General features: G+C 50.1%; 1 protein-coding gene and 2 long non-coding RNA genes across 3 annotated transcripts; all 3 read left to right on the top strand.

Moving 5' to 3' along the window:
• Positions 1-3791: 3791 nt before the first annotated feature.
• On the top strand, positions 3792-20993 carry LOC109734980 (uncharacterized). Its single transcript, XM_073507395.1, has 3 exons — positions 3792-3830; positions 5974-6675; positions 20157-20993. The coding sequence occupies exons 1-3, from the start codon at positions 3792-3794 to the stop codon at positions 20532-20534; spliced, it is 1119 nt and encodes a 372-aa protein (XP_073363496.1). The 3' UTR covers positions 20535-20993.
• A 319-nt stretch (positions 20994-21312) lies between these two features.
• Positions 21313-24022, top strand: LOC141042088 (uncharacterized). Its single transcript, XR_012203908.1, has 2 exons — positions 21313-23358; positions 23462-24022. It is a non-coding gene; the product is annotated as an uncharacterized lncRNA (long non-coding RNA).
• A 31-nt stretch (positions 24023-24053) lies between these two features.
• On the top strand, positions 24054-24806 carry LOC141042089 (uncharacterized). The gene is made up of 2 exons (XR_012203909.1): positions 24054-24282; positions 24591-24806. It is a non-coding gene; the product is annotated as an uncharacterized lncRNA (long non-coding RNA).
• The last annotated feature ends 885 nt before the right edge of the window (positions 24807-25691 follow it).

Genomic DNA, 25691 nt, shown 5'->3' with positions numbered 1-25691 from the left:
ATGCAACTTGCAGATATTTTCACCAAACCATTGGACGAAGCAAGGTTTTGTCAACTTCGGCGTGAACTTGGTATCTTGGAGCTTGACAATATTATGTGAAATCTAGTACCCATTCATGCATGAACTTAATGTCTTGTCTTGATGTAGGCATATATTTAGGGGGAGACATTCAATTCATGAATATTCTCACTCTACATAATGCATAAATATAACAAACACTCTCAAAGTATCATGGTTCTCGAACTATGGGCTTTAATATGATGGAGTCGTGACCATGTGCCCAAAGTCTACATCTTTGCGGTCCTATGGTCCATATGCTCAAACATGGTGACCTCGGTCACCGCTTGTACCTAGCTTGTGTGGACCTTTCATTACTTATTTAGGTTGGGTGGTTATTTTATCTTAGTGTGACCATAGATGACTCAGATTTCTACCCATATAAATCTCTGAAAACTCCTTGGCGGAGTCTATATTCAATTCGATGTGTTGACCCCTTGAAAATCCTTCCCCATCCTGTTTCTCTGTCCAGTGGCCGGATATCCGGCTCCGCTGCCGGACATCCGGGCCCTGAAAAAAAATCCCTTCTGCTGCGCAAGCCACCCTCATGCACCTCTAGTGGCCGGATTTCCGGGCTGGTCCTCGGATGTCCGACCCATTGGCCCTGTTTCTTCTGCTCCGTGACCTCCAAGCGCCGAATATCCGGGCCATGCCCTGGATGTCCGGCCCGTCACCGCACCATATAACAGAGGAGGGGCTCGGGCTTTAGGGGGAGTTACTCATTCGCTCCCATTTCCTCTCCCCATCTCACCACACAGCCGCCGCCGCCGGGGTGTGCTCCGGCGCTGCTCCAGCCAGTCTCCGTCGATCTCCGGCCCCGATCTCCTGCCCACGGACTCTCCTCCTCCCGATCTACGATTCTCTCCAATCCATTTCTTGGGTTGTGGCTTGAGTCTCTCGGGAGGGGCCGCTGTTCGGTGGGATTCACCGCCGGAGTTCTTCATGGCTCGTACCAAGAACTGCGGTCCCAAGCGTCCCGAGGTGTCTTCTCGGGGTAAGATTGCTATCTCTCTTCATCTTCCTCTTGCTCGTTACCAAATCTTATTAGGGTTGCATTATTCCCCATGTACATCTTGCCATATCTATCGCTCCCGCGTTTTGCTACTGTATACCTAAGCCTACAGACACCTCTATATGTACTCGGCTACTCAACTTAACCATGGGAATGTAAAATTTTTGATTTACCATTTGGACTTGTCCTATGGTCATAATCGAAAAATGTTCATCCCACGGTTTAATTTGGCTTATCCTTGTTCATATTCTTTGGCTCCTTCTCATCGAGTCCTATTCTCATCCATTTCAGTCGCTCGCCGGCAAGGTTCAACTGACTCCGATGAACATGCTCGGCCTAAGAAGAAAAAGACCACCGCCAAGAAGAAGAAGCGGGCACCATCCACAAGTCCGTCGGCCTCTGATCCGGATGATGCGGACTATGTTGGGGAAGAAACGGATGATGTGGCCCCAAGACACTCTGTTGGCCAGTCCAAGCCTGGCACCAGGATGGCACCGGTGCCTCCTGTCCGTGGTTCTGCAATGCCCGCTGTCCGTGGTCGTCGCATCTCCATGGAGCTTCCCGACAGCGGAAATCGCCCAACTCACGACTTCACAACTGTGGGGGCGGGTCAATATCTGGTGTTCCGTCGGGATGTAAACCAATTTGAGATGGTGGCTGATGCGCAGGATCCTCGGTTCCGGACTCGTATGCCGCAGGATCTCTATTCCAGTTTCGTCCATGGGCGTGGACTTGCTCCTCACTCATTCTTGGATCTCAACTTTCTGTGTGACAATCCTGCCTTTTTCCCTAACAATCCGGTCAAGATCATAGATGATATGACTCTTGGTCCTGCAATGACACTTGCTCCTCACTCATACTTGGATCTCAACTTTCTGCGTGACATCCTGCTTTTTTCCCTAACAATCCGGCCAAGATCATTGATGATATGACTCTTGGTCCTACAATGACTTTCAGGTGTGACTGGAATGAAGCTGCCATTCTACAGTTCTATGCCACCTGTTTCTTTGGTCCGGACAACACTCTCACCTGGAGGACCGATGACACTACACTGACGATCACCTATGACAGGTTTGTTCAGATTTTGGGTCTCTCCGGTGTTGGCCATTGCATCCACAATATGGATCCAGAGTACAAACCCAAAGGGATTGATGCTTGCTTGCCACTTGTTAAACCTCCCTCTCAGCTCACTAAGGAAGAGCTTGAATATCCAGTCAATGAGGTATCCATCTTCCGTGCTCCTTACTACATCCTCTACTAGTGTGTGCTTCGCACTCTCTACCCTAAGAAGGGAGATCGCTCGAGGGCTCGCAACTATTGCATTGACTTGATGGTTCGTATGCATGACCAACGCACTGAGCCTCTGGACACAGCAAATTTTATTTGGCATGAGATCCGTCTTTGCAGTTTCATTCAGACACACCAGTTCCCTCATGCTCCATTCATTCAGGCTCTGATTGATCACACTGCTCCCTTTGAGGTGGTTAAGACTGCTGTGCATTCCATTTGGAAGCCTCCTCCTCATATGCGCGTGGTGGTTTCTGCTCCTACTCAGCCTGGGAGGTCTGCCGGTGGAAAGACAGCTGCTCCTACTCAGCCCAGTGGTTCCTCTGTTCCATCTTCCTCGTCTGCTCCTCGTGGACGCCTTGCCTCGTTCTTCGGCAAGGCTCAGTCTGCTATCATGAAAGCAATCACCTTCAGCTGTCAGCAGAATCTTGATGTTCAGAAGCGCCTCATCATCTCCAAGAATCAGCTCAAGCAGCGTCTTCGTGATCGTGGGAGCCCCGTGAGTGATGATGATCCTATTCCCGCGACCCCATCCACTTCCACCTTCGGTTTCCCGTCTCATGACGAGTACCCAGAGTTCTTTGTTGATGATGATGACATCCGCCAGGAGTGACCGAGTCCGTTTAGTTCTTCGCCCCTTTTTACTTGTTGCTGTCAAAGGGGGAGAAGTAGTATCTTAGTAAGGTCATGCTATGATGTGTTGGGGATATTTGTACTAGCTAATATTATTCGGTCTTGTTAATGTCGCTACCTATGGTATTTGATCTTGATCATGTGGAGCTATGTTATTATCTTGAGGCAATGAAATGTTTTTAAGTCCATGGGTTATAATCGTCTCATATATGAATGTCTCCCACATTTATATCTAGTTACATATGCGACCTTACGGCGATTGTGTTGAACATCCTAACACATTCATCCCATGCACACATTGAGGGGGAGCTAAAAGTAAATAGAAACATAAACTTATTATGTATTTGTGCCCTCATGATTGTCAATCTATTGCATCTATGATACTACATGTATGGTTGTCATCAACAAACAAAAAGGGGGAGATTGAAAGAGCAATCATGCCCTTACATCATATTTTGATGTTGATGACAATATACATGTAGGGGAATAACAATGGTTGTCAAGTTAATCTCAGGTGTTAGTTCTCGGATCATCGAAGTGTGTGGATCAAGAGCATACAAGTGATTTTACTTAAGGATGAAGCATAAAAATTGTTTCCATATTTGTTTTCTTGAGTATAGGATCCCGCACTATTAAGAGGGGATCGATAGGGTTAGTTAAAGGCTTGCTCTTGCCACAAACCTCCTTGCCACATACACATGCCTAAACCTTACTGTTTCTGTCTCCTGGCTGCCGGATGTCCGGGCTTTACCCCGGATGTCCGGGCCTTCCTGTCACGCCGGATGTCCGGGCCCTATCCCGGATGTCCGGCCTATACTACCCGTGGAACTACTATGGTTCTGTATTCTGGTTGTGATCGCGTCGGATGTCCAGGATTTCCCCGGATGTCCGGACCTTCCTGTTACGCCGGATGTCCGAGCCCCATTCCGGATATCCGGGCATAGATATCCAGAGAACGTTTTTATGCTGGGCTGTGCGTCGGATGTCTGGCCACCTTCCGGATGTCCGGGCCTTCCTGTTTTGTCGGATGTCCGGGCTTGGCCCCCGGATGTCCGACCCCTCTGTTCTCAGCTCTGGTTCTGTTTTCTGTTCCTCATATCTTGCTAGGCCGGATGTCCGGCCCCTTGCCCGGATGTCTGGCCTGCTCGTTCTCTTACACTACAACGGCCATATTCATGCTCACGCTATATATACCTCTTCTTCTCCACGGGAGAGGGTTGACCATTCACTTTGAACAAACCCTAGAACACTTCTCACTCTCTCTCATTCCTCCACACCAAATCTTAGATCCCCAAGGGATTTGAGAGCTTTGGAGAGAAGTTGTCCGATCAAGTGATAGATCCACCTCTTCCCCTTCTTTGCACCCAAGGAATTCGTGATTTGAGCAAGTCTTGAGCTTTTCCCCATCGATCTTGTTACTCTTGGAGGTTGGAGACTCCTAGGCAGTAGGAGTCTTTCGGAGAGGAATCGACCTTTGTGATAACCCCCGGAAAAGTTTGTGAGGGTTTGGAGACTACCCCAAGGTCTACCACTAGTGGTTGAGAAACGCCTTCGTGGTGTTGTCTCAAAGGGAGAATAGGGTGAGCCTTCGTGGCGTTGGTGTGCCTTCGTGGTAACATCCACCTCTCTAACGGTGACGTAGCTTCCCTCCAAGGAAGTGAACATCGGCATACATCCTCGTCTCCCGGAGTTGCGGTTATTCCTAACCCTAACTCTCTACTTGTGGGTACTTGTCTCTTAGCACTTACTTATGGCACGCGGGCCCGGATGCTTTGATGTCCCGCATGTAGATAGAGCGGCTAGTCATATAGGAGTACTCAATATTGTGCACCGCGGCCAAGGCGGAGAGGAAAACGAGAGAACTACGTATTTATTTACGGTGTAGATTCACTCATTTTGCTCTACTCCCTCCGTCCCAAAATTCTTGTCTTAAATTTGTCTAAATACAGATGTATCAAGTCACGTTTTAGTATTAGATGCATCCGTATCTAGACAAATATAAGACAAGAATTTTGGGACGGAGGGAGTACTACTCATTTAGGGTGTAGTCTAGTCACTTGTTGAAATATCTAGAAAGGCAAATACTCCTTTCCGGTTTACAGGGCTATACTAGCAAGCAGTACTATAATAGTGGGATCAAATAGAAATTTTGTCTCATGCAAGAGCCTGGCTATATGCGTGCTCCAAGGCACCGCACCATGCCCCACCCCTACACAAAGACTGCCACGCGAGCGTTCGCAACTGCCACGTTCGGGTTGCGCTTGGCTCTTCGCCTCTTCGAGAAGACGAACAATGATGTTACTACTACTTCTACAGTATCGAATCCACTGCTGCATGTCCGTCCACCGCGTGCGGGAGGGATAGCTTGTTGCAGTACTCTATAAGGCTAGTTGTAATGGGAGTATCATAGGTAGTACTCCCTCCGTTCCTAAATATTTGTCTTTATAGAGATTTCAACAAGTGACTACATATGGAGCAAAATGAGTGAATCTACACTCTAAAATATGTATATATACATCCGTATGTGGTAGTCCATTTGAAATCTCTAAAAAGACAAATATTTAGGAACGGAGGGAGCATCATGCATGCCAACTAGGAAATTTGATGAGGTGGCATAGAATTAAATGAAGAAAAGAGAGGGTTGAGTATCATACTCATGATACCGTAACATATTAAATATTGTTCTACTATGTGTCATGCATGCTAATAAATGAAGTCATATATGATACTAACATTTGATACTATGCACTACGGATGTGTAGTATCATACACTAGTATCATATGCATGATACTAGTATATGATACTTTCCAGTACGACCAGCCTAAGCAAAAGCCTGTCCTCGTCTGCGAGCCACCGCGTGCATGAGCGAGGGAGAAGGCGTGTAGTAGTAAAATCAAGCTTCTCCTCGTTGTACGAGTTGACGCGACACATCATAGCACTGGCCCCACATGGTTGCCTCTAAACTTGGCTGAAAGACCCGCAGTGTACCATATACTCCCTCCGTCCTGAAAAACATGTCGCGACGGCAATTTTACAAAAAACCCCTCCAGTGTTTCCCGACACAACCCGCGCTCCCTCTCTCCAGTGTTCAGTCGCGCGATGGCTGCTCTCTTTCCCCATTCCCCTGTCGGCCACCACGGTTCACGGCCAGATCCCGGCCAACTCCGGCCAGTCCCTGCCCTGCCGACCTTTGTCGCCACCCCCTCCTTCCCTTACCTCCGTCCAGCCCGTTTACCCGCCAATTCGCAGCCCCCAACAAACCCTGGGCACCGTCGACACTCACAAATGCCAACTTTCTCGCCGCGGATTGCATAGAGGAAGGAGAAAATGCGATTTTTGCGGTGGTGCGGCGACGCGTGGTGGCGATGCACGGAGAACGGCTGCCGATGTGGCCGTCCAGGAGGCCGAGGTTCTCGCGGACGACGGCGAGCAGGCCGCGGGTCCACGGACGACGGACGCAGGAGGCCTGCTGTCGCCGAGCACCGCTTCTACTCTTGCGAGGAGCGCGTCCGGGTGCTCGATCTGGAGTGCATGGCGACGGCCTCATCCCTGGTCGCCGTGCCGGGGGGAGGTGGCGACGGCCTCATCCCTGGTCGCCGCGCCGGGGGGAGGTGGCGGTGGCACAGTAACTCGAGCTCCCCTTCCTCGACCCAGCCCCCGAGCCCGATGTCTCGTCTACCCTCAGGTTGTTCCCCTGCCCCATCTTCCCCTTGCTTCGCCGCTGTCAATTTCTGCCACTGTCGCTGCAAATTTCTGCATATGTACTCCACTGTTATTCACTAAATGTTACTGACTGTGCTGAACTTGTTATCTTTCAGTACTTAATTTGTACTGAATGTTACTGAATGTAGGCGTCGTCATGTTCATGTGTCAGTCTGGGTCGTGCGTCGTGTCGTTGAGTCCTGTGGTGTTTTTGATCGCGAGCTCGAGTGTCTCTTTGTCTGGGGTTAATTAGAGCTGGTTACGCGAGGAAGAAACAACATGTTATCTTTCAGTCGGTCGGTCATCGGTGATGCAGCAATCCCTTCTGTCATGGATTGGGATGTCATGTTGGAATCCTATGTTTGAACTCAGTTTAAATGGAAGAAGAAAATGTAAGTCATAGCTGCGAAATATCCCCCTCTGTGTCCTGATTGCTTTTGTTCCTTAACTTTGTTTTGTTCTGAAGCATCTATCGATCTTTTTCTTCAAGCTAAGGTGGTACAGATTTGAGTATGTAATGTATTGTGTCAATATCCATGTCGTCCCCCACTTTATTTAGGTTTACAAATACAATTGGATGTAGTGTAGTGGTAATCACCAATGTTCATCCATATTTTGCATTTAAAAACTCAGATTTGAGTCTGGATCAACTCAGTTGTACTGTGTCAATATCCAACTCAGTTTTAGTGCTGGTTTGCATTTAAAAATTCCATGAAGCTCCCACTCAATTCATTCATCTTCTCCATTCCTGCCCTGCCATCATTCATCTTCTCAATTCCAGTCCTAGTCCATTAGAACTAAAAACATCAAGTTCCGGAGAGTTAAATCGGTTAAGTTCGCATCTTGATGATTGTTAGTACTAGTTGTCGGCGTTCTGGGAACGGGGGTCCCCAGACTTGCCTGCCTGCGGCCCACAGCGTGGCCAAGCAGCAGGCCGTACGGCCCATCTTCGTCAACAAGGCACCCAAGACCCTCGCGAGGGTCCAAGCCTCGCGAGGCGGACAACGCATGACCTCCTCTGGAGTAGCCTAGCCAGGCAGGCTCACGAGGAGCGGAAATATCAAGGCAAGGCAAACCTCACGAGGCTCTCGTGACGTGAGCCATGACGAACGGTACCAGGCGGGTGCTAGGCGGGCGCCAGTGCGTGCAGCGTCCCTATTTCCTCTTTGGTGCTAAGGAAGCCAGCGCAGGCGAAGAGTACCGAGGCATCAGGCAAAGGTTGCCATATTGGTGCAACGAGACCAAGACCAGGAGGACGGCAAGGCGGAGGTCATCATGGAGCCCAAGACGGCGTCACCCCAGAGCTTTTCGCAGGCGAAGACCGCTTTTGTCAGGATAGCTTGTACTACCTGCCCCCCTTCAAATTTGCCCGCCGTTGTTGGCTCCCTTCCCGCTCGATATTTGGGAAGAGGACCAGGGCCCCTATAAATAGGACTAGCCACCACAGTAGGAGGCAACTGATCCCGAACTAGTTCAAATCATCCTCAACTACACAAGCACAAGAACACCCCAACCTCGGGAGGCTGTTCTTCCCTTGTATTGTTCATCATCAGCCCACGAGGCAATCCACCACCACCACACTGGAGTAGGGTATTACACCACAAAGGTGGCCCGAACCAGTATAAACCTTGTGTCTTTCTATGTTGCGAGTTCGTCGAGTTCGTCCGCGAGATCTTAACGAGCTAGAGCGTAGATCGGTAGGAGGGAGAGACTTCGCGCGCACCCCAGTGTTTGAACCTTAAGGGTTTGCCGGAACCCCACATCCGACATTTGGCGAGCCAGGTAGGTGTGCGCCGGAGCTCCTCTTCACCGACTCGCGCTCCTCGCCGCCGCTCTTGGCCCCCATGACCGGTACCCCGCCATCCACCTCCGAGGCCGGCACCAGCAGCAGGGAGTTTGGGTACCGAGCCCTGGCCCCCGCCCTACGGCGAGTGCAGTGGCCAACCAAGTTCAAGCCGGAGATGCCGCCGCGTTACGACGGCGCGGCAGATCCGGCGCCGTTCCTGCTAGCATACGAGGAGGCCGTCCTTGAGGCCGGAGGCGACGACAAGATCATGGCTAACTGGTTCCCCATGGCCCTCGCCGGCGAGCCGCGCGCCTGGCTACTCCACCTCCCGGGATCCACGGTGGCATCCTGGGAGGAACTCCGCAACCGCTTCACCGCACGCTACGCGGTGCCGGCGCACCACGCGGTCGCGGCACTGCTGGGTGGCTCTCAAGCGCCGCCTTCAGATCGCCACGTCAAGCCTTTCTTCCGTCATATTGGGGCAGCTTCCAAGCGCCCGGGGGCTCTGCCAGGTTGGGCTGCCCCAGAGGCCGACCTCACCTTCGGCTCAGAAGACCACCCTGGCTCCACCGCCGGCTCAGGCATGCTCCCAATGCTCTGCACGCCCACCATCTGCAACGTGGCCGCCACCAAGACCCTCATCGACGGCGGTGCCGGCCTCAACTTGCTCAACGTAGAAGCCTTCAGCCTTCTGCACGTGCCGCCCGAGCGGCTCAACCTCAGCAAGCCCTTTTCGGGAGTGGGTGGTGGAGCTGCCCACTCCCTGGGGCAGATCCGCCTCCCTGTCACCTTCGGCACACGCGACAACTACTGCACTGAGCTGGTGGACTTCGACATCGCGCGCATCGGTCTCCCGTACAATGCTATCCTCGGGTACCCGGCTCTCGCTCAGTTCATGGCGGCGACTCACCCGGCCTATAACCTCATGAGGATGCCGTGGAGCAAGGGTGTCCTCACCATCAAGGGGGACACTAAGGAGGCCGTGACGGCGCTCAGGCTCGCCTTCAAGACCGCGGCAGCAGCACAGCCAGCTAGCACCGGTACGCCTGAGGCTAAGGAGACCACGCCCGCCAAGAAGAAGCAGCTGTTCACCCAAGACAAAGCGGAGACCAAGCAGGTGCCAGTCAACGAGGACGGGTCTTCAGGAGCCACTTTCACCATAGGAACTGGCCTTGACCCGGGGCAAGAAGAAGTTCTGGTGAGGTTTTTGTGCGCGAACAAGGAGATATTCGCGTGGGAGCCCAATCAGCTGATAGGGGTCCCGAGAGAGGTGATCCAGCATCACCTAAGGGTATGCCCCAACATACGCCCCGTGAAGCAGCGGGCAAGACGGCAGTCCACCGAGAAGCAGGCCTTCATCGTCCAAGAGACGCGCAAGCTGGAGGCAGCAGGTACCATCTGAGAGGTTCGATACCCCGAATGGCTGGCGAACCCTGTCGTAGTACCGAAGAAAGGCGGGAAGGAACGGATGTGCGTCGACTTCACCAACCTTAACAAAGCTTGCCCCCAAGATCCGTTCCCACTCCCACGCATCGATCAAATCGTCGACTCCACCGCCGAGTGCGACCTGCTATGTTTCCTGGATGCATTCTCAGGATACCACCAAATCAAGATGGCGGTGGAGAATGTGGAGAAGACAGCCTTCCTGACACCATGCGGGGTGTACTGTTACACCTGCATGACTTTCGGGCTGCGCAACGCGGGTGCCACCTTTCAGCGGTTGATGCACATCGCCTTGGGGTGGCAGCTCGGCAGAAACACAGAGGCCTATGTTGATGACATAGTAGTCAAATCTCGCGAAGCGAGGACATTGATTCAGGATTTGGAGGAGACCTTCGAGAGCTTGCGTCAAGTGAACTTGAGGCTCAACCCGGAGAAGTGTGTGTTTGGTGTCCCCTCCGGCAAGCTACTGGGGTTCCTCATATCCTACAGAGGGATCGAGGCGAACCTGGAGAAGATCAAGGCCATCGAAGACATGAGCCCGCCACAGACTCTCAAGGAGATGCAGAAGCTAGCAGGGCGAGTGACCGCACTAGGGCGTTTCATCTCCAAGCTAGGCGAGCGCGCCTTGCCCTTCTTTAAGCTCATGAAGAAGAAGGGCCCGTTCGAGTGGACCCCGGAGGCCGATCGGGCCTTCCAAGACCTCAAGAAGTACCTCACCAGCCCCCCGGTGATGGTGGCACCGCGGCCTCTCGAGCCTCTGGTACTCTACCTTGCTGCCACCCCGTACTCCGCCAGCGCGACGCTGGTGGGGGTTCGGGAGGAACGCAAGACAAGGGTGTGCCGCGCCAAGCCAGAGCTGATGCAGCGCCGGGTCAGGAAGGCACAGCAGGGCCATCAGCGGCGGAAGGCCAAGCTCAGCAGGGCAACATCACAGAAGCTCCTGAGGACGGTCAGGTCTCAGGAAACCCACCACCTCAGGATACGCCCCAATCTCCGCAGGACTCGAGCCTCGTCAGTGTGCCAGCCCTCGTCGAGCACCCGGTGTACTTCGTCAGCACCGTACTGCGGGACGCAAGGGCGCGCTACCCCATGCCGCAAAAGCTCCTGCTCGCACTCTTGGTGGCCTCGCGCAAGCTGCGGCACTACTTCCAGGGCCACCCCATCAAGGTCGTCTTAGCTTACCCATTTGAGAGGGTACTCAGGAGCCCTAACTCAGCCGGAAGGGTCGCTGAGTGGAACATCGAGTTGCAAGCGTTCCAGTTGGAGTTCAGCACTACCAGGGTCATCAAGGGAGCCACGCTCGCTGACTTTGTGGCAGAATGGACAGATGCCCCGGCTCTTGAGGAAGGAGAAGACCGGTCCACCTCCCCAGGAAGTGAGGCACCAGACGGCTGGGTCATGTATTTCGATGGCGCCTTCGCGCACCAGGGCGCAGGGGCTGGAGCAGTGCTCATCTCGCCCACTCAGGACAAGCTCTACTACGCCGTGCAACTCTGTTTTCAGCACGGCGAGAAGGTCTCCAACAACATCGCGGAATACGAGGGCCTCATAGCCGGCCTAAAGGCTGCGGCGGCTCTAGGGGTGAAGCGCCTCACCGTCAGAGGCGACTCGCAACTCCTCGTCAACTTCTCCAACAAGGTATACGAGCCAAAGGACGAGCACATGGAGGCCTACCTCGCGGAGGTGCGCAAGATGGAAAAGCAGTTCTCGGGCCTGGAGCTGCAGCACGTGCCCCGGGGCACCAACAAGGAAGCCGACGACATCGCCAGGAGAGCATCCAAGCGGCAACCGCAAGAGCCCGGCGTCTTTGAAGAGCGGCTCTTCAAGCCATCAGCTACGCCACCTCTTTCAAGCATGACTCAGCCTCGGGAGGAGCTCCCGCAGCCCCCGGCCACGGGAGCCCCGGCCTGCGGACTGACCACAGGAGCTCGGCTGCTCTTGGCGCTCGAGCCTCAGGAGGAGTGCTGGACCAAGGAATTCAAAGGGTACCTGATGCACGGGATGCTGCCGGAGAAGGAAGAGGACGCGGAGCGCGTGGACTCGGCAAGCCACGACATACTGTATCCAAGACGACGAGTTATACAGGAAGCGACCGAACGATGTCACGCTGCGCTGCATCTCCAGCGATCAAGGGAGTTGCTGATTGATATACACGGTGGTGACTGCGGACACCACTCGTCGTCACGGACCCTCATAGGCAAGGTGTTCCGCAGTGGGTTCTATTGGGCTACAACACTCAACGACGCGGCCGAGCTGGTGAAGTCCTGTGAAGCTTGCCAATTCCACTCCAAGCAGATCCATCAGCCTGCACAGGGCCTCCAAACCATCCCGCTCATGTGGCCGTTTGCGGTCTGGGGGCTGGACATCTTAGGCCCGTTCCCTCGAGCGCCAGGGGGCTACCGATATCTCTACGTCGCCATTGACAAGTTTACCAAGTGGGCGGAAGTAGAGGTCGTCCGTACCATTCCAGCCGGCTCTGCTGCCAAGTTCATCAAGGGCCTCGTGAGCCGCTTCGGGGTCCCCAACCGCATCATCATAGATTATGGCTCGCAGTTTACTAGCAACCTTTTCAAAACCTATTGTGCTAACCTTGGAACGCAGATCTGCTACGCTTCGGTAGCGCACCCCAGGAGCAATGGCCAGGCCGAGCGCGCCAACGCGGAGGTCCAGAGGGGCCTCAAGACCAGGACCTTCAAGAAGTAGCTGGAGGCCTGCGGCAGGGGCTGGCACGATGAGCTCCAGTCTGTGCTGTGGTCCATCCGCACCACCGCCACCAAGCCAACGGGCGAGACTCCATTCTTCCGCGTCTATGGAGCTGAGGCAGTCCTTCCTCACGAGGTCAAGCATCGCTCCGCACTGGTCCTGGCGTTCGACGAAACGTAGCAAGACGCCACGCGGGGGATGGATCTCATGCTGGGGGAGGAGCGCCGTCACGAAGCTGCATTGAGGGCGGCAAGATACCAACAGGCGCTGCGGCGATACCATTGCCGCAACATCCGCTCCAGGACGCTCGAGGTGGGCGACCTCGTCCTGAGGTGGGTCCTCTCCAGGGAAGGGCTGCACAAGCTTTCGCCCATGTGGGAGGGCCCGTTCAGGGTCGTTCATGTCTCCAGGCCGGGTGCAGCGCGCCTGGAGACCCAGGATGGGACACCCATCCAGAATGCCTGGAACATCCAGCACCTCCGGAAGTTCTATCCATGAAGCAAGGCCCAGAGCCTGGGAAGCAAGGCCCAGAGCCTGAGAAGAAAGGCCCAAAGCCTGTGAAGAAGGCCCGGTGCCTGTGAAGAATCACCGCCCGTGACACTCTCACGTAATAATGAGTTGGGGCTGTACACGCCGCGGAGTCTCAGGAGCGCCGGCCTCAGGCCGTGGGGCTCCCTCCCACGCCTAGTGGACAACACTTAGCTCCGCGCTGGTGAGAAGACTTGAAGACTAGATTAGGTGCCGGACGCGGCTTTTCATTTGCTTTCCGTAGTTGGCTCGCTTTTCCTTAATTAAAGTTTGCCTTTGGCGTTCCTTGCTGATTTGGTTTCCTCGCCTTTCACTGCATTTTTCCGGCTCGAATCCGCTCGTGTTCTCTCTCTCACACGCCTCGCGAGAGGGCTAGGCAGGTGCCCTCGCGAGCTTTTTCTCTCCTTCTCGCGAGCCACCCTCGTTCGAGCCCAAAAGCTGGCGCATCTCTCCTAGTCCGTGCCCCTCGGGTACCGCGACACAAGGCGCTGGGTCAGGGCCAGGATGAACGACAAATCTTTCGGCGCATCTCCTAACGAGCTTTTCGCAATTTCTGAACGAATACAGGCCACCAAGGCAACATGGATGCGAGGAAATAAACGCCTCGCGAGGAAGAGGGCGTCCTGAGTATACCAGGTTAAGTTATCTTTGCACAAAATAATGATACGACACGGGAACAACACACATACTGTTATAACCAAGGAACCATAGTTCGATACACGCCCCTCTGGGCCCATACTGGTTTCATTCTTGATGTAGGAAAAGATTAAAACAAAAGCACGCAGCACCGATCCGCGAAGGCAGGCCCCTAGCGCTACCACGGACCTAGCCGGATCCTTCCTCACGCTTCACGGAGGCGCGGCGACAAGACGACCCACTGCCGCCTTCAAAGCGGGCGCGGCGGCGCGGCGGCTGGTCGTAGCCACCCCTGCTGGAGCTGTCACTGGAGGAGGAGCCGCCGTAGCTGGACGAGACACGGTCGTCGCCGAGGGCGGGCTCGCCCCCGTCCTCGTCGCGACCGTCCCCAAGGCCGAGCACCTCCTCACCGTCGTTCACCTCTGGGCAGCACCCGGCGCGGCGACCATATTCCCCAAACTCCCTCACATAGAGGGTCGATCCACCATCGTACCTGAAGTGGAGGGTGCACCGCCTGCCCAGGCCGCGCGCGCGGGCGAATGTCTGCCAACCGCGGGCCAGGGCTATGTTGCCCGCGGCGAAAGTCTCGGCCGCAACCCAAGAGGCCTTGCTGCAGCAGCCATCCGCCTGCAGCCAGAGTCTGCCTGGACCAGAGGCCGGCAGTTCGCCGGCAAAGAAGCGCGGAAGTTGGAGCCAGCCGCCGGCCGGGTTCTCCGACCAGACGACGAACTCCGGCGACACCTCCGCCGTGTGGAAGCGCGGGTGAGGAGGCCGCGCCACCATAGCATGGCTCCCCTCATCAACTGGACCACCATGGCTGGGATGACCCACTCCGCGTGCCGTGGCGCCGTCACGACGATGGGCCACGGCGGGGGTCGCAGCATGCTTGCGCGGGCGGCCACGGCCGCGCTTGGGCGCCGGGAAGCCGGGTCCCTCGCGAGGGGCCTTCCCCTTCTCGGCGGCGGAGAACTTCCTTCGGGGTGCCATGGGTGTCACTGCAGGCGATGCGGCGAGGAGGAAGAAGCAAGGAAGAGAGGAAGAGATGGGCGACGGGGACTTCGCCCCCTCCCCATTTATAGCAAGAGAAGGCCAATCGGCGTCTCCCACGATCGCAGGTAATGATGGTTTTCCTTGCATGTCGCAGGGACTTGTCAAGTCGTGCAGATGCCGAGGTAACATGGGGAAGCGGAGACGCCCACGTCCAATCAACCGCCACGCATCGACCGAGGCCGCAGGCTTTTGGGGCCCGCGGTGCTCCGAACTTGACCCTTGGCTTCGCCGCGAAGCCAAGCCCGAGCGCACCTTGGGCCCGGGGGCTACTGTCGGCGTTCTGGGAACGGGGGTCCCCAGACTTGCCTGCCTGGGGCCCACAGCGTGGCCAAGCAGCAGGCCGTACGGCTCATCTTCGTCAACAAGGCACCCAAGACCCTCGCGAGGGTCCAAGCCTCGTGAGGCGGACAACGCAAGACCTCCTCTGGAGTAGCCTAGCCAGGCAGGCTCACGAGGAGCGGAAATATCAAGGCAAGGCAAACCTCACGAGGCTCTCGTGACGTGAGCCATGACGAACAGTACCAGGCGGGTGCCAGGCGGGCGCCAGTGCGCGCAGCGTCCCTATTTCCTCTTTGGTGCTAAGGAGACCAGCGCAGGCGAAAAGTACCGAGGCATCAGGCAAAGGTTGCCATATTGGTGCAACGAGACCAAGACCAGGAGGACGGCAAGGCAGAGGTCATCATGGAGCCCAAGACGGCGTCACCCCAGAGCTTTTCGCAAGCGAAGACTGCTTTTGTCCGGATAGCTTGTACTAGCTGTCCCCTTCAAATTTGCCCGTCGTTGTTGCCTCCCTTCCCACTCGATATTTGGGAAGAGGACTAGGGACCCTATAAATAGGACTAGCCACCACAGTACGAGGCAACTGATCCCGAACTAGTTTAGATCATCCTCAACTACACAAGCACAAGAACACCCCAACCTCGGGAGGCTGTTCTTCCCTTGTACTGTTCATCATCAGCCCACGAGGCAATCTACCACCACCACTCTGGAGTAGGGTATTACACCATAACGGTGGCCCGAACCAGTATAAACCTTGTGTCCTTCTGTGTTGCGAGTTCGTCGAGTTCGTCCACGAGATCTTAGCGAGCTAGAGCGTAGATCAGTAGGAGGGAGAGACTTCGCGCACACCCCAGTGTTCGAACCTTAAGGGTTTGCCGGAACCCCACATCCGACACTAGTCCAGACGTAGAAACTCCGCTGCATTTGACAGGACCAGGACCCTGCAAAGAATCAAATACTCCCTTCTCATAAATGAGTAACTTTTTGGATTCAGAATATTTATAAAGCATATGTTATCATAATCTAGTACTGAATGCTCCAGAAAATAACTCCATGTGTGTTCACGGAATTTGTTCACTGAATTCATTTGTCTACTGAACATTCTCTAAATTTTGACACAATTTGACTGAAATTATAGTGACTACTCCTACTTTTTCCTTCTCCTCTGTTCTGAAACTTCAGCTATCATATCTACAGTACCAAGCTACTGTCAGAACAGAACACTGTATATCTATAGCTTCATTTTAAAATTTTAATTAGTGCATTTCTAAAATGGCAAAGATTATGGCGCAAATATTAGTTACATCACATCAAGAATGCCATGCCATCTTTGATTCTGTTTTTGATGGTAACCTTGTGAAGTGAATAATCAGCATGGGCAATAAATATCCACTACTACTCCCACATTATGTCTTTGATTCTGTTTTTATGGCACTGAATCTTGAAAATACTAGCAGAAGTAATATTTTCAACCACTGGGCCCCAAGGAGATATCATCATCAGTAGATATCTACAGTTTTATTACTGGAGCCACCATACAAACCATGCAAACCTCATATTCTTTTGTTAGCTGACAAGATCCGCTCTAGCATTTAGTAGAAGTTAATTAGGATCTTAGCTTAGAAGACCTGCTCTAGCACTAAGCAGAAGTTAATTTGGAGTACTATGACTTTTGACACTCTGTAAAACAAGGCACTTGCTTCGCAGGAAAATTGAAACTGAAAAATTGCAAGAGTTTTGCTTGATGTTATACTGCTATCCCATGTTGAAACTGAAAATTTGTAAGAGTTTTGCTTCATTTGGAGTACAAGTCCAAACCTGTATTGACAATACATGTTCTATTTTTCTATTGTTGATCAGATCCATATTGTCCTAAATTGCAAAGTAAGTTAGCACAAATTCAGTTTTAATCCAAATTATTCAAATAAATCAAAATATTTTAAATTAATTCAAACTAAAATTAATCCAAATCAATTCAAATAATTCAAATTCCAAAACTCAAATTCCAATAAATTCCAACAAGGAGTTTATATACAAGGATTAGACAAGGCATACACAAGGGCATGACATAAGGGCATCTTTGTCCCCTCTTGACACAAGACATACACAAGGAGCACCTGACTACATGACATAAGGGCCTCTTTGTCCCCTCTTGACTATATTCTTTTCCTTTCTCTGGCCACTTCTTCCCTTCCCTTCCCTTTACTTTTCTTTCTTTTCCCTTATCTAGCTAATTCTTTCCTTTCATTTTCTTTTCCTATTGCAATTTCCATTTCTTCTATAATGGCCCTAGTATCAGCAACTACCTGACCGTCGCAATATACACCGGTTATTTCCATTCCAGCATTCTGAAAGCGATCCTTGTGCAAGTGGGGCAATTTATATTGATTTCCTCCTTTGTCTTTCATAACTTCAAACATAACTGCTTCTAATGTGATAAAGCTTCTGTGCAACTTGTCGGGATCGTAGTTCTCGAATTCCTCTTCCACACCCTGTACCAGTTCCTGGATGTTTGTAGGTGACCTGCAGTCGGTTAAAGACTGGAGAGACTTATGGAAGCAGAGGTCCAAACAATTTAACTCAGGGCTATTTGGGGGCTGTTGTAGCAATCGGATGTCAAGATCAGTTTGTTCACAGCTTCTCGAAAATCTACATCATTGGGAAGGACATGAGGCTTTGCGTTATCCTGTTGGATGAATATTGTAGCTCCCTCATCATCGTCAGGCCACTTATCCTGAATTGCCGGGATAACCTTACTGATTAGATAATCTCTGCACACAGGCCTAGTTACTTTCACTGATGTCAACGCTTTTGTTCCCTTTGTTCTGTTCTGACTTGTCCTCTTTGCCTCAGTCTCTTCGATGAATGCCCAAATGCCGATCTTCCCATCGAATGGTAGCTCCCCCTCATTGTTATATCAAGGCCTGGCAATTGCTGTTAGGAACATTACCTTCCCAATGTTGTGAGTGTTTGACACGGTGCGCTTCAGTTCAGGTTCTCCTGGAAGTACATAGTAATTATTCTTCACTCTCGTCATGGCAAACCACTTTTCATCGATGTGAACCATATTCGTCATTGGTTTGAACATAGCCCGAGAAGTTGAGATCGAATTGTCATCGACCATGGACATACAAAATTTCAATCTCGCAAGCTTGTTCTCTAGCTTGAGGTGAGGCTTCACGGTGCTTGTGATGCGGTTGAGCTCATTCAACTGGAACCTCTTATGTAGGGTAGATCGGGCCACACCTAGAGACCGTGCCAGAGATCGAATTGTCCTTCTTTTATTCAGTGGGATTGTTGAGGTCCTCTCTAGATCCAGCTCCTTTCTCTTTCGGCCAGATCTTCCTGGCTTCTTGCTTGAGACATCGACTTCTTTGCCATGGGCAATTTGGTTTTTGGCGTCTTCCCAGATTCTTTCAATAGATCGTGCAATTATGTCCAACAGGTTTGAGACTAGCAGCTTGTCGTCTGGTTGAACAGACCCATCTCTGAGCTTGATTACCAGCAAGGCGAAGTAAACACCATGCCTCTCATTATTTGACAATTCTCTTCTCTTCTCTTGAAGTATCCAATTCATAACTTCATCCTCTTCCTCTTGAGCTTCATCCTCTTTCCCTTCATCTTCTTGAGGCATCCAATTCATAGCTTCATCGTCTTCCTCTTGAGGCATCAAGTTCAAATCCATAGTTCCATTCTCTGCCACTTGAGGTTCCCCCTGTTCAGGGATCCAATTCAAATTAATACCTTCATCGTCTTCCTCTTGAGGCATCAAGTTCAAATCAATAGTTTCATGTTCTTCCTTTTGAGGCATCAAGTTCAAATCCATAGTTATGTTTCCTGCCATCAATGACAAAAGATGAGTAAACCATGGTACCATAACAAGAATATACACACACAAAATGAGTATGCAAGTCAAACAAGAAATGCATTTGCACTAGTCAAACAAGAATGCACACACACAAAGTAGTAAGAGGAGTACTACTGTCAACACTTTCAATCATGAGTAAATCAGAAACTAGTCTCAGCTTGAATATTGATCGAAATGCATTTTCCTTTCTTTTAGTGAACTAGTCTCAGCTTGAGTCCTGATCTACTATAGTTTTTTTAAAATTGTTTAATTGAAAAATCATTTTAAATGGTGTGCCCAGGTTTCAGTGAACTAGTCTTAGCTTGAACTACTCTGAATTTTGACAGTGGAGTGGATCTTGTTTGAACTACTCTGAATTCTGTTTTTGAAATATTCAATCAAGAGTAATGATACTGAGAAAAGTATGATTGTAAAACATTCAATCTTAACTGCAAGTCATTGTAGCTACTGGATAGGTTCATGATGACACGATGACAAGATGAGAATTCCTCCCCCTTTTCCTAAACCATCCTTCATTTAGTTTCAGCTCAGTGGCATTGCAGGTTCAGAAATGTTCATTGTTTGTTCATTTTGTAAGTTCCATGCTTTCTCTTTTTTGATCATGAAATGTGGGGGCATCATTCATCAAAGCCATGACATGAAAAAAAGTTGGGTCATCTTGACATCCTGTGTTGTGTGTGTGTGTGGTGTAGAGTGAGTCTTTCCTCCTTATCTGGTTACCCTCCTTTCCTATCTCTTTGATTGAATTCTGAGGCCCTCATCCTCCCAAGTGCCAAAAGTATGAGTACGCCATAGGTTCTGTTGTCAGTGGAGTACATTTTTTTAACACAAGTCAATTACTTAATTATGAGGTCTGTACTCATGTGCCATGCACAAATAGTGTTATCTTGAATGACTGATCTAAGTCACATATCTTACGAGTTAAGTTACAACAGTCGCTATAGAATTTTGTGAAACAAGTGCATAAAACCTGATTGGAGTAAATTTTCACTGAATCCTAACTGGAGTGACTAAATTATCAACAGTTCATGCATCCACCGAATTATGCATCTACTCCACTGACTGACTGAATTATCAGCATATTATCAACATTAAAATATGATGTGGTAACAGTTCTAGAGACAATGTTTGTTCAGATCATAATTGCTTTGCATCTACTGATTTTTTTCAGTTAACATTGTTCAGAGCACAAGGAGCAGAGAAGCAACTCTGTACAATACTATACCTTCTTCTTCCTAATGATAGGACCTCTGGTGGCAGCACAAGCAGCGGTGCAGAGGATCAGCAGCAGTATGGGCAAACGAGCAGCAGCAAACGAACAATGGTATGTGCAGAGGAGCTCCGACGGCAGGGTAGAAGCAGACGCACGGGTGCGCGGGCAGGAAAGAAGGAGCAGCACGGGCTCGCGCAGGAGATTGAGGAGCACGCGTGGGAGATCAAGGAGGAAGCGTGCGAGCTCCTGGTCCACCTGATCATTGAGGCAGGTTCCGACAATGACCGTGAGGAATTGCGGCGGCGCACGCGCGAGGCTCAAGGAGGATGCGCATGAGCTCGAAGAGGATGCGCGGGAGCTCGAAGAGGACGCACGCGAGCTCGAGGAGGATGTGTCGGGAGGTTCCGACGACGCCCGCAGGTAATCGCGGCGGGATGGGATCACGGCGGCGCAGGTCTGGGCGGCGGCGGTGCAGCAGGTACTTGGCGGCGACGACGGCGGCGGAGCTGGAGCAGGTACGTGGCAACAGCGGCGGAGCACTTCCTGCTGTGTGGCGAATCGCGCAGCTGGGCAGCGCCGGCCCCTGGCGACGATGAAGGAAGAAGACGGGGGCCGAGGGAGTTGTTTCAGATCGTTTTGAAACTAGGAGGGCTTTTTTGTAAAATCACCAATGAACTGCGCCCGCGACATGTTTTTTGGGACGGAGGGAGTATTTGCTGCAACCTCTAACATTTACCCCACCCCAAATTAAAATATATATTCCTGTCTTGACCAGATGAGCGTGCAAACTACAATCACCAGGATGACAGGTAGGGCGAGAAGATTATTTTAATAAAAAAAAGCTTCAAGACGGCCTCATAGCATGGAGCCGACCCCAACGATTTTAAGCTTAGAGGCATGGTACACGCTATCCTAGACTACTCTACACATGAAACTGCCACACGAGCGTCCGGGCTACGTTTGGCTCTTCGCCTCTTCGGGAAGTCGAACAATTATGGAGTACTACTGCAGTGGAGGAGTACTACAGCATGCTTCTGGCCATCTGACACCGAATGAATTGTTGCATGTCCATCGCGTGCGGGAGGCAGAGCGTGTAGCGAATGCTTCTCCTAGTCCTGCCAGCCACCACGCTCATGGGCGAGGCAGGGACGCAGCTTCATTGACTTACTGCTCCTGCCTTTGCGTGTATGACAGGTGGGCCCAACAAGTGGGTGGCCCACCTGTCATGCAGCCAAAGGCAGGTGCAGTTAAGGCACCGGAGCTCAGTCCGCAAGGGAGAGGGCGTTGTAGTTATCAAAATTCTCATTGTTGTACGAGTTTGCGTGACACATCAAAGCACTGCACTCGATATATTTCAGTAATTTGCATTTACCGATGCATTAATTACAACGCATGCATGCCGTGACTTTCCTTTTGATACTTGCATGTGTTGATTTAATGCACCTTGCCAAATTTTGACTATAAATTTAACTAACCAAATGTTCATGCATGTCACAAAAAATTACATCATTGAAAACTATGTTCAAATACGAATCAAACGATATAATTTTTGTTAACATGCACTAACATTTTGTCAGTTAAATCTTTGGTCAAAATTTAGCACCAATTACAAAGAGGCCCAATAAATATTGTACTATCACATTTTGTTTTGAGGATACTCCCACATAGAAAATATAAATAATAATGCATGTTGGGACAGCCCACGTTTCTGATAATTTTAGCCGTGGGCTTGTTCACAAATTTTGCGAGGGGGTGGTTGTTCATTTAATGGAGGGTCTTGTACCAGACTTGAATGATACAAAGTGCGACCTGGCACACCGTAACGCCACTGGGAATAAGCGGGTAGCTATCTCAAAAAACAATCAACAACTCAAAAACAACGGCGACCTAGCACGTACACAATTTTAAACGATTGTTTTGATGGAGTGAAAAAGGAAAACTACCCCACTACGTATATATAGGCCAGAGCCTCCGCACTTGCTTGCTAGGGTTGCTCTATTCACACACTCTCATCCTTTCCAGATCTAAACAAGATAGCGGTGGTAACACTGTCTTTCTCCTTCAAAAAACACTGTCTTTCTATCTTCACCGCTGCTTACAGATCCGGACGTCTCCCCCTCCGCCGGTGAAGGGGAGGAGGGGCAGCATTTAGGCCGTCGTCGACAGCGAGGGAGGAGACCCACTGCCGGCCGCACCGTTATCTCTATCCGAGCGCCGGTGCGAGAGGTCCTCCTATCCCTTCGTCGTTGCCCTAGTGTGGGTGGATCCGCCCTCCCGCCGCCCACCTATCCACATCCCGACGACCTTCATGTATATCTTCCTTCGAAACCGCCCTAGCTCTACTTCCCCAGCTTGCTACGTCGCTGCATTGCATCATTTTCTACCTCTCAGCCCCTCTCGATCGGATGGTCCAACATCACCTTTTTTCTATTGTTAGAGGTAAAGCTACTTCATGGAGTCGAATCTTGTACTTGGTTCAAACAAGAAATAAAGTGGGGGTGGGGGAATTTAGTATGTACATCGGACTTGGTACAAACAGGAAGGAAAGGGGGTGGAACTAGTACGGACTGGTCATCCAACAGGTCTCTTGGTCGAAAAGGGAAATATAGGGGAAACGTTGTACACAGTGGTATGACCAGGACTAGATTTGCTATCCACACATAGGAGTAGGTGGCTAGAGTGAACAAAAATGGGACCAACCCAGATATGTTTCTTGGATGTTTGTTTCTCGGGGCAACAAACTCTGAATCACCACTTTATGCCCCGGTTTAGGTACATGGTGCTGGACTGCTGGTGCACCCACTGTCCCATGCCCTTATACCAAATATTTAGTTGTTCTTAATCTAATGCCCCTGGTAAAATGAAGCCATGCCACTGTTATAAGCCATGACAAGTTTAGCCAAATGTTTTTGCCTGTAATTGTTTGAGACTCTGACTTTTTCCTCTATAGCTTTTTGTGCAAACAGGGATATCCATTTCACCTGGTTGCTGTTGTGACCTTTTGGTGCACTGCACAAAACACTTCTTAAAAAAAGTGACTTTTGTGCTGTTTAACTGGAATGTCAGAATGGAACAGTTAGTTCATTTCGGTGGAACTGCACAAAGGGAGATCTGTGTTCCAATCCTCATCATCCATATTGGTACCATAACCTTCCTTTAGGTAAGAATGATATTTAATGCATGTGTACATCTCTATTTTGCGACTGCCATGAGAAAATAATGCTATTGTTTACTAGTACACTTATACTCCCTCACTGGCAAAGCCAATTCTGAAATAGAAGGCCAATCATGTACTTGGTTTCATCAACTGGTGAGGAGAAAGAGAAACAGAGCATGAAGAGGAAGAAGAAGAAGAATAAACAGTGCCAAGGTGATCTTGCTGAAGCCCGAGGCCTCAGTTGAGGCCATTCAAAGGCTCCGGCAACGTGTACCTTACATGTGAGATGATCCTCCAGGGAGCCCTTCCACTTCTGTTGTCTCTCCTGCGAGGTCACTTAATTAATTAGGAGTACTTAAGTATCACTAATTTATTGTTGCCTAATTTTCCTGTCGAAGTTAAACAAATCTTTAGTAGCACCCTATGCTGAATCATGTATATGTGTATGTTTGTCTGTGGAGGTGAATCATGTGGTGGAGCAGGGAGGGAATCTTGGTAGTGTCATGACATAATAGTGTTATTGTTTTGCATGTCAATTTATTGCCATTGGTTCAATGAGGCAATGTTTTGCGTATTGTCCATCATGAATTTGATGCTACTGTTAGAGTAATATGCTAATGTCTTTCTATCCTTTCTCACTAAGCTAATGAAGGTTTCACCTTGTTCCTACTTGTGCAAACAGGGATCATGTTGTGCCAATCATACATTTTAGTGGAACCACACAAGACAATACAATGAACTGTATCCCAGCCAGTGCTTTAACTCTGCTGGAAGTTCTTGATAATCTTTCGATATAATCTCAGCACTGGTAAACAAGAGTGATTTCAACCATACATTTGAAGTGCACAAAAATATATACTATTGAGTGATTCCAGTGAGTGCTTTATCATCTGTTCTGGGACTACATGAATAAGCTTTTTTGCTCAGGTTGGTACCGGCCTAAGGCCTTCATCCATATTAGTTTGCTGTCATCTCTATTTGTATCATGCTACTGTCATGAGAAACTCCTTTATCTTTGCACGTTAAAGTTTTGCAACCTATGATACATGGCAATGCTTTGAGTGTTGAGCTAATTGGCACTGATTAAATAAACTAATACCTCTCTTTAAGCAAGACTACTATGTTGCTAACTTTACCCATTAAGCTAATGAGGGTGCTTCTATTTGTTAGTGTATGTTTCATCAACTAGTCCCACTATTACAGTAATCTCACTCTCTCAATATATGTGCCAACAGGGATGCTCGATTTTGGTGGAACTGCACAAAACTTTGGGTGCTTCATTGCCTCGACAACTTCCTTCCTTTCCTGTCAGTCGCTAATCTGGGCTTGCTTCCTTCCTTTGCTGTCAGTCTCTTCGCTTATCTCGGCTTCCAGTCAAAGGAAATAGTAATTGATATGCTACCTCACACAAGTTGGTACTGGTCTTTATCCTGATTATTGTGCTTGTCATATGTATTGGTAATTTGGTATTGTGCTACTGTTTGCCGATTTCATAAAGGAGTAACTTGGAGCCTAAACTCGCAGGCAAATATTACATTGGGTGATTTTAGTAGAACTGCACAAAAAGATCAGATGGACAGATACTTATGCTGCTACTATGTACTCCAAAGTTCACTCAGACAAGCATCGGTGTTCACAAGAAGAAGTGCCTATATTCATTCGAGTATCAACCGACGTCAACTAGTTGTCGAACTCCAAGTATTAGGAGACTGAACGCCAAAAATATTGCTTGGCGCATAGCCCAGAAAAACACTGTCCAGTCTTTGGTCCCAACTTGTGCCTTTTGGTTATCGGCACATATGGTAGCGAACTGTATGGCATGGAGTCTAAAGATTCCAGACAAGTTGGTTGACGCATATATTCATCTGGCACTTAATCAGTCTGCACGTCAGGGATGCTCCATTTCAGTTGAACTACACAAAAATTTGGGTGGTTCATTTTCTCAACCGTCTCCTTTCTTGTATGCAATGTTGAATTTTGGCGAGCTACAGGACCAAGATGAGCCAGTAAACTAGTTGGATGAAAGTAGTGGCCAAGTTGCTCAAACCTCCCTCGGCACGAGGCCACTATTTGAGGATAAACCTAAAGCAAAGTTTAGATTGTCTGTGCTGCCTCTTATGTACTCGAAAGTTTACTCGTACGAGCATTAATTTTAGCAAGAAGTACCTCCGACTGAACACCATTTACCAGTTTGTACCCTAGGTAATTAAAGTTTGTCCATGGATGATATTGGTTATAATCTCAATCATTTGGATGCATAAACATACTGAACATGTGTATATCTGAATCTTTTTGCGAATTATCTATGAATATTGTCGTGTGATCTATCAAGCATT

The sequence above is a fragment of the Aegilops tauschii genome, chromosome 2, assembly GCF_002575655.3.
Source record: "Aegilops tauschii subsp. strangulata cultivar AL8/78 chromosome 2, Aet v6.0, whole genome shotgun sequence".
Lineage (NCBI taxonomy): Eukaryota > Viridiplantae > Streptophyta > Magnoliopsida > Poales > Poaceae > Aegilops > Aegilops tauschii.
The sequence above is the reverse complement of the archived record's forward strand: the minus strand, read 5'-3'. Positions and strand labels throughout refer to the sequence as shown.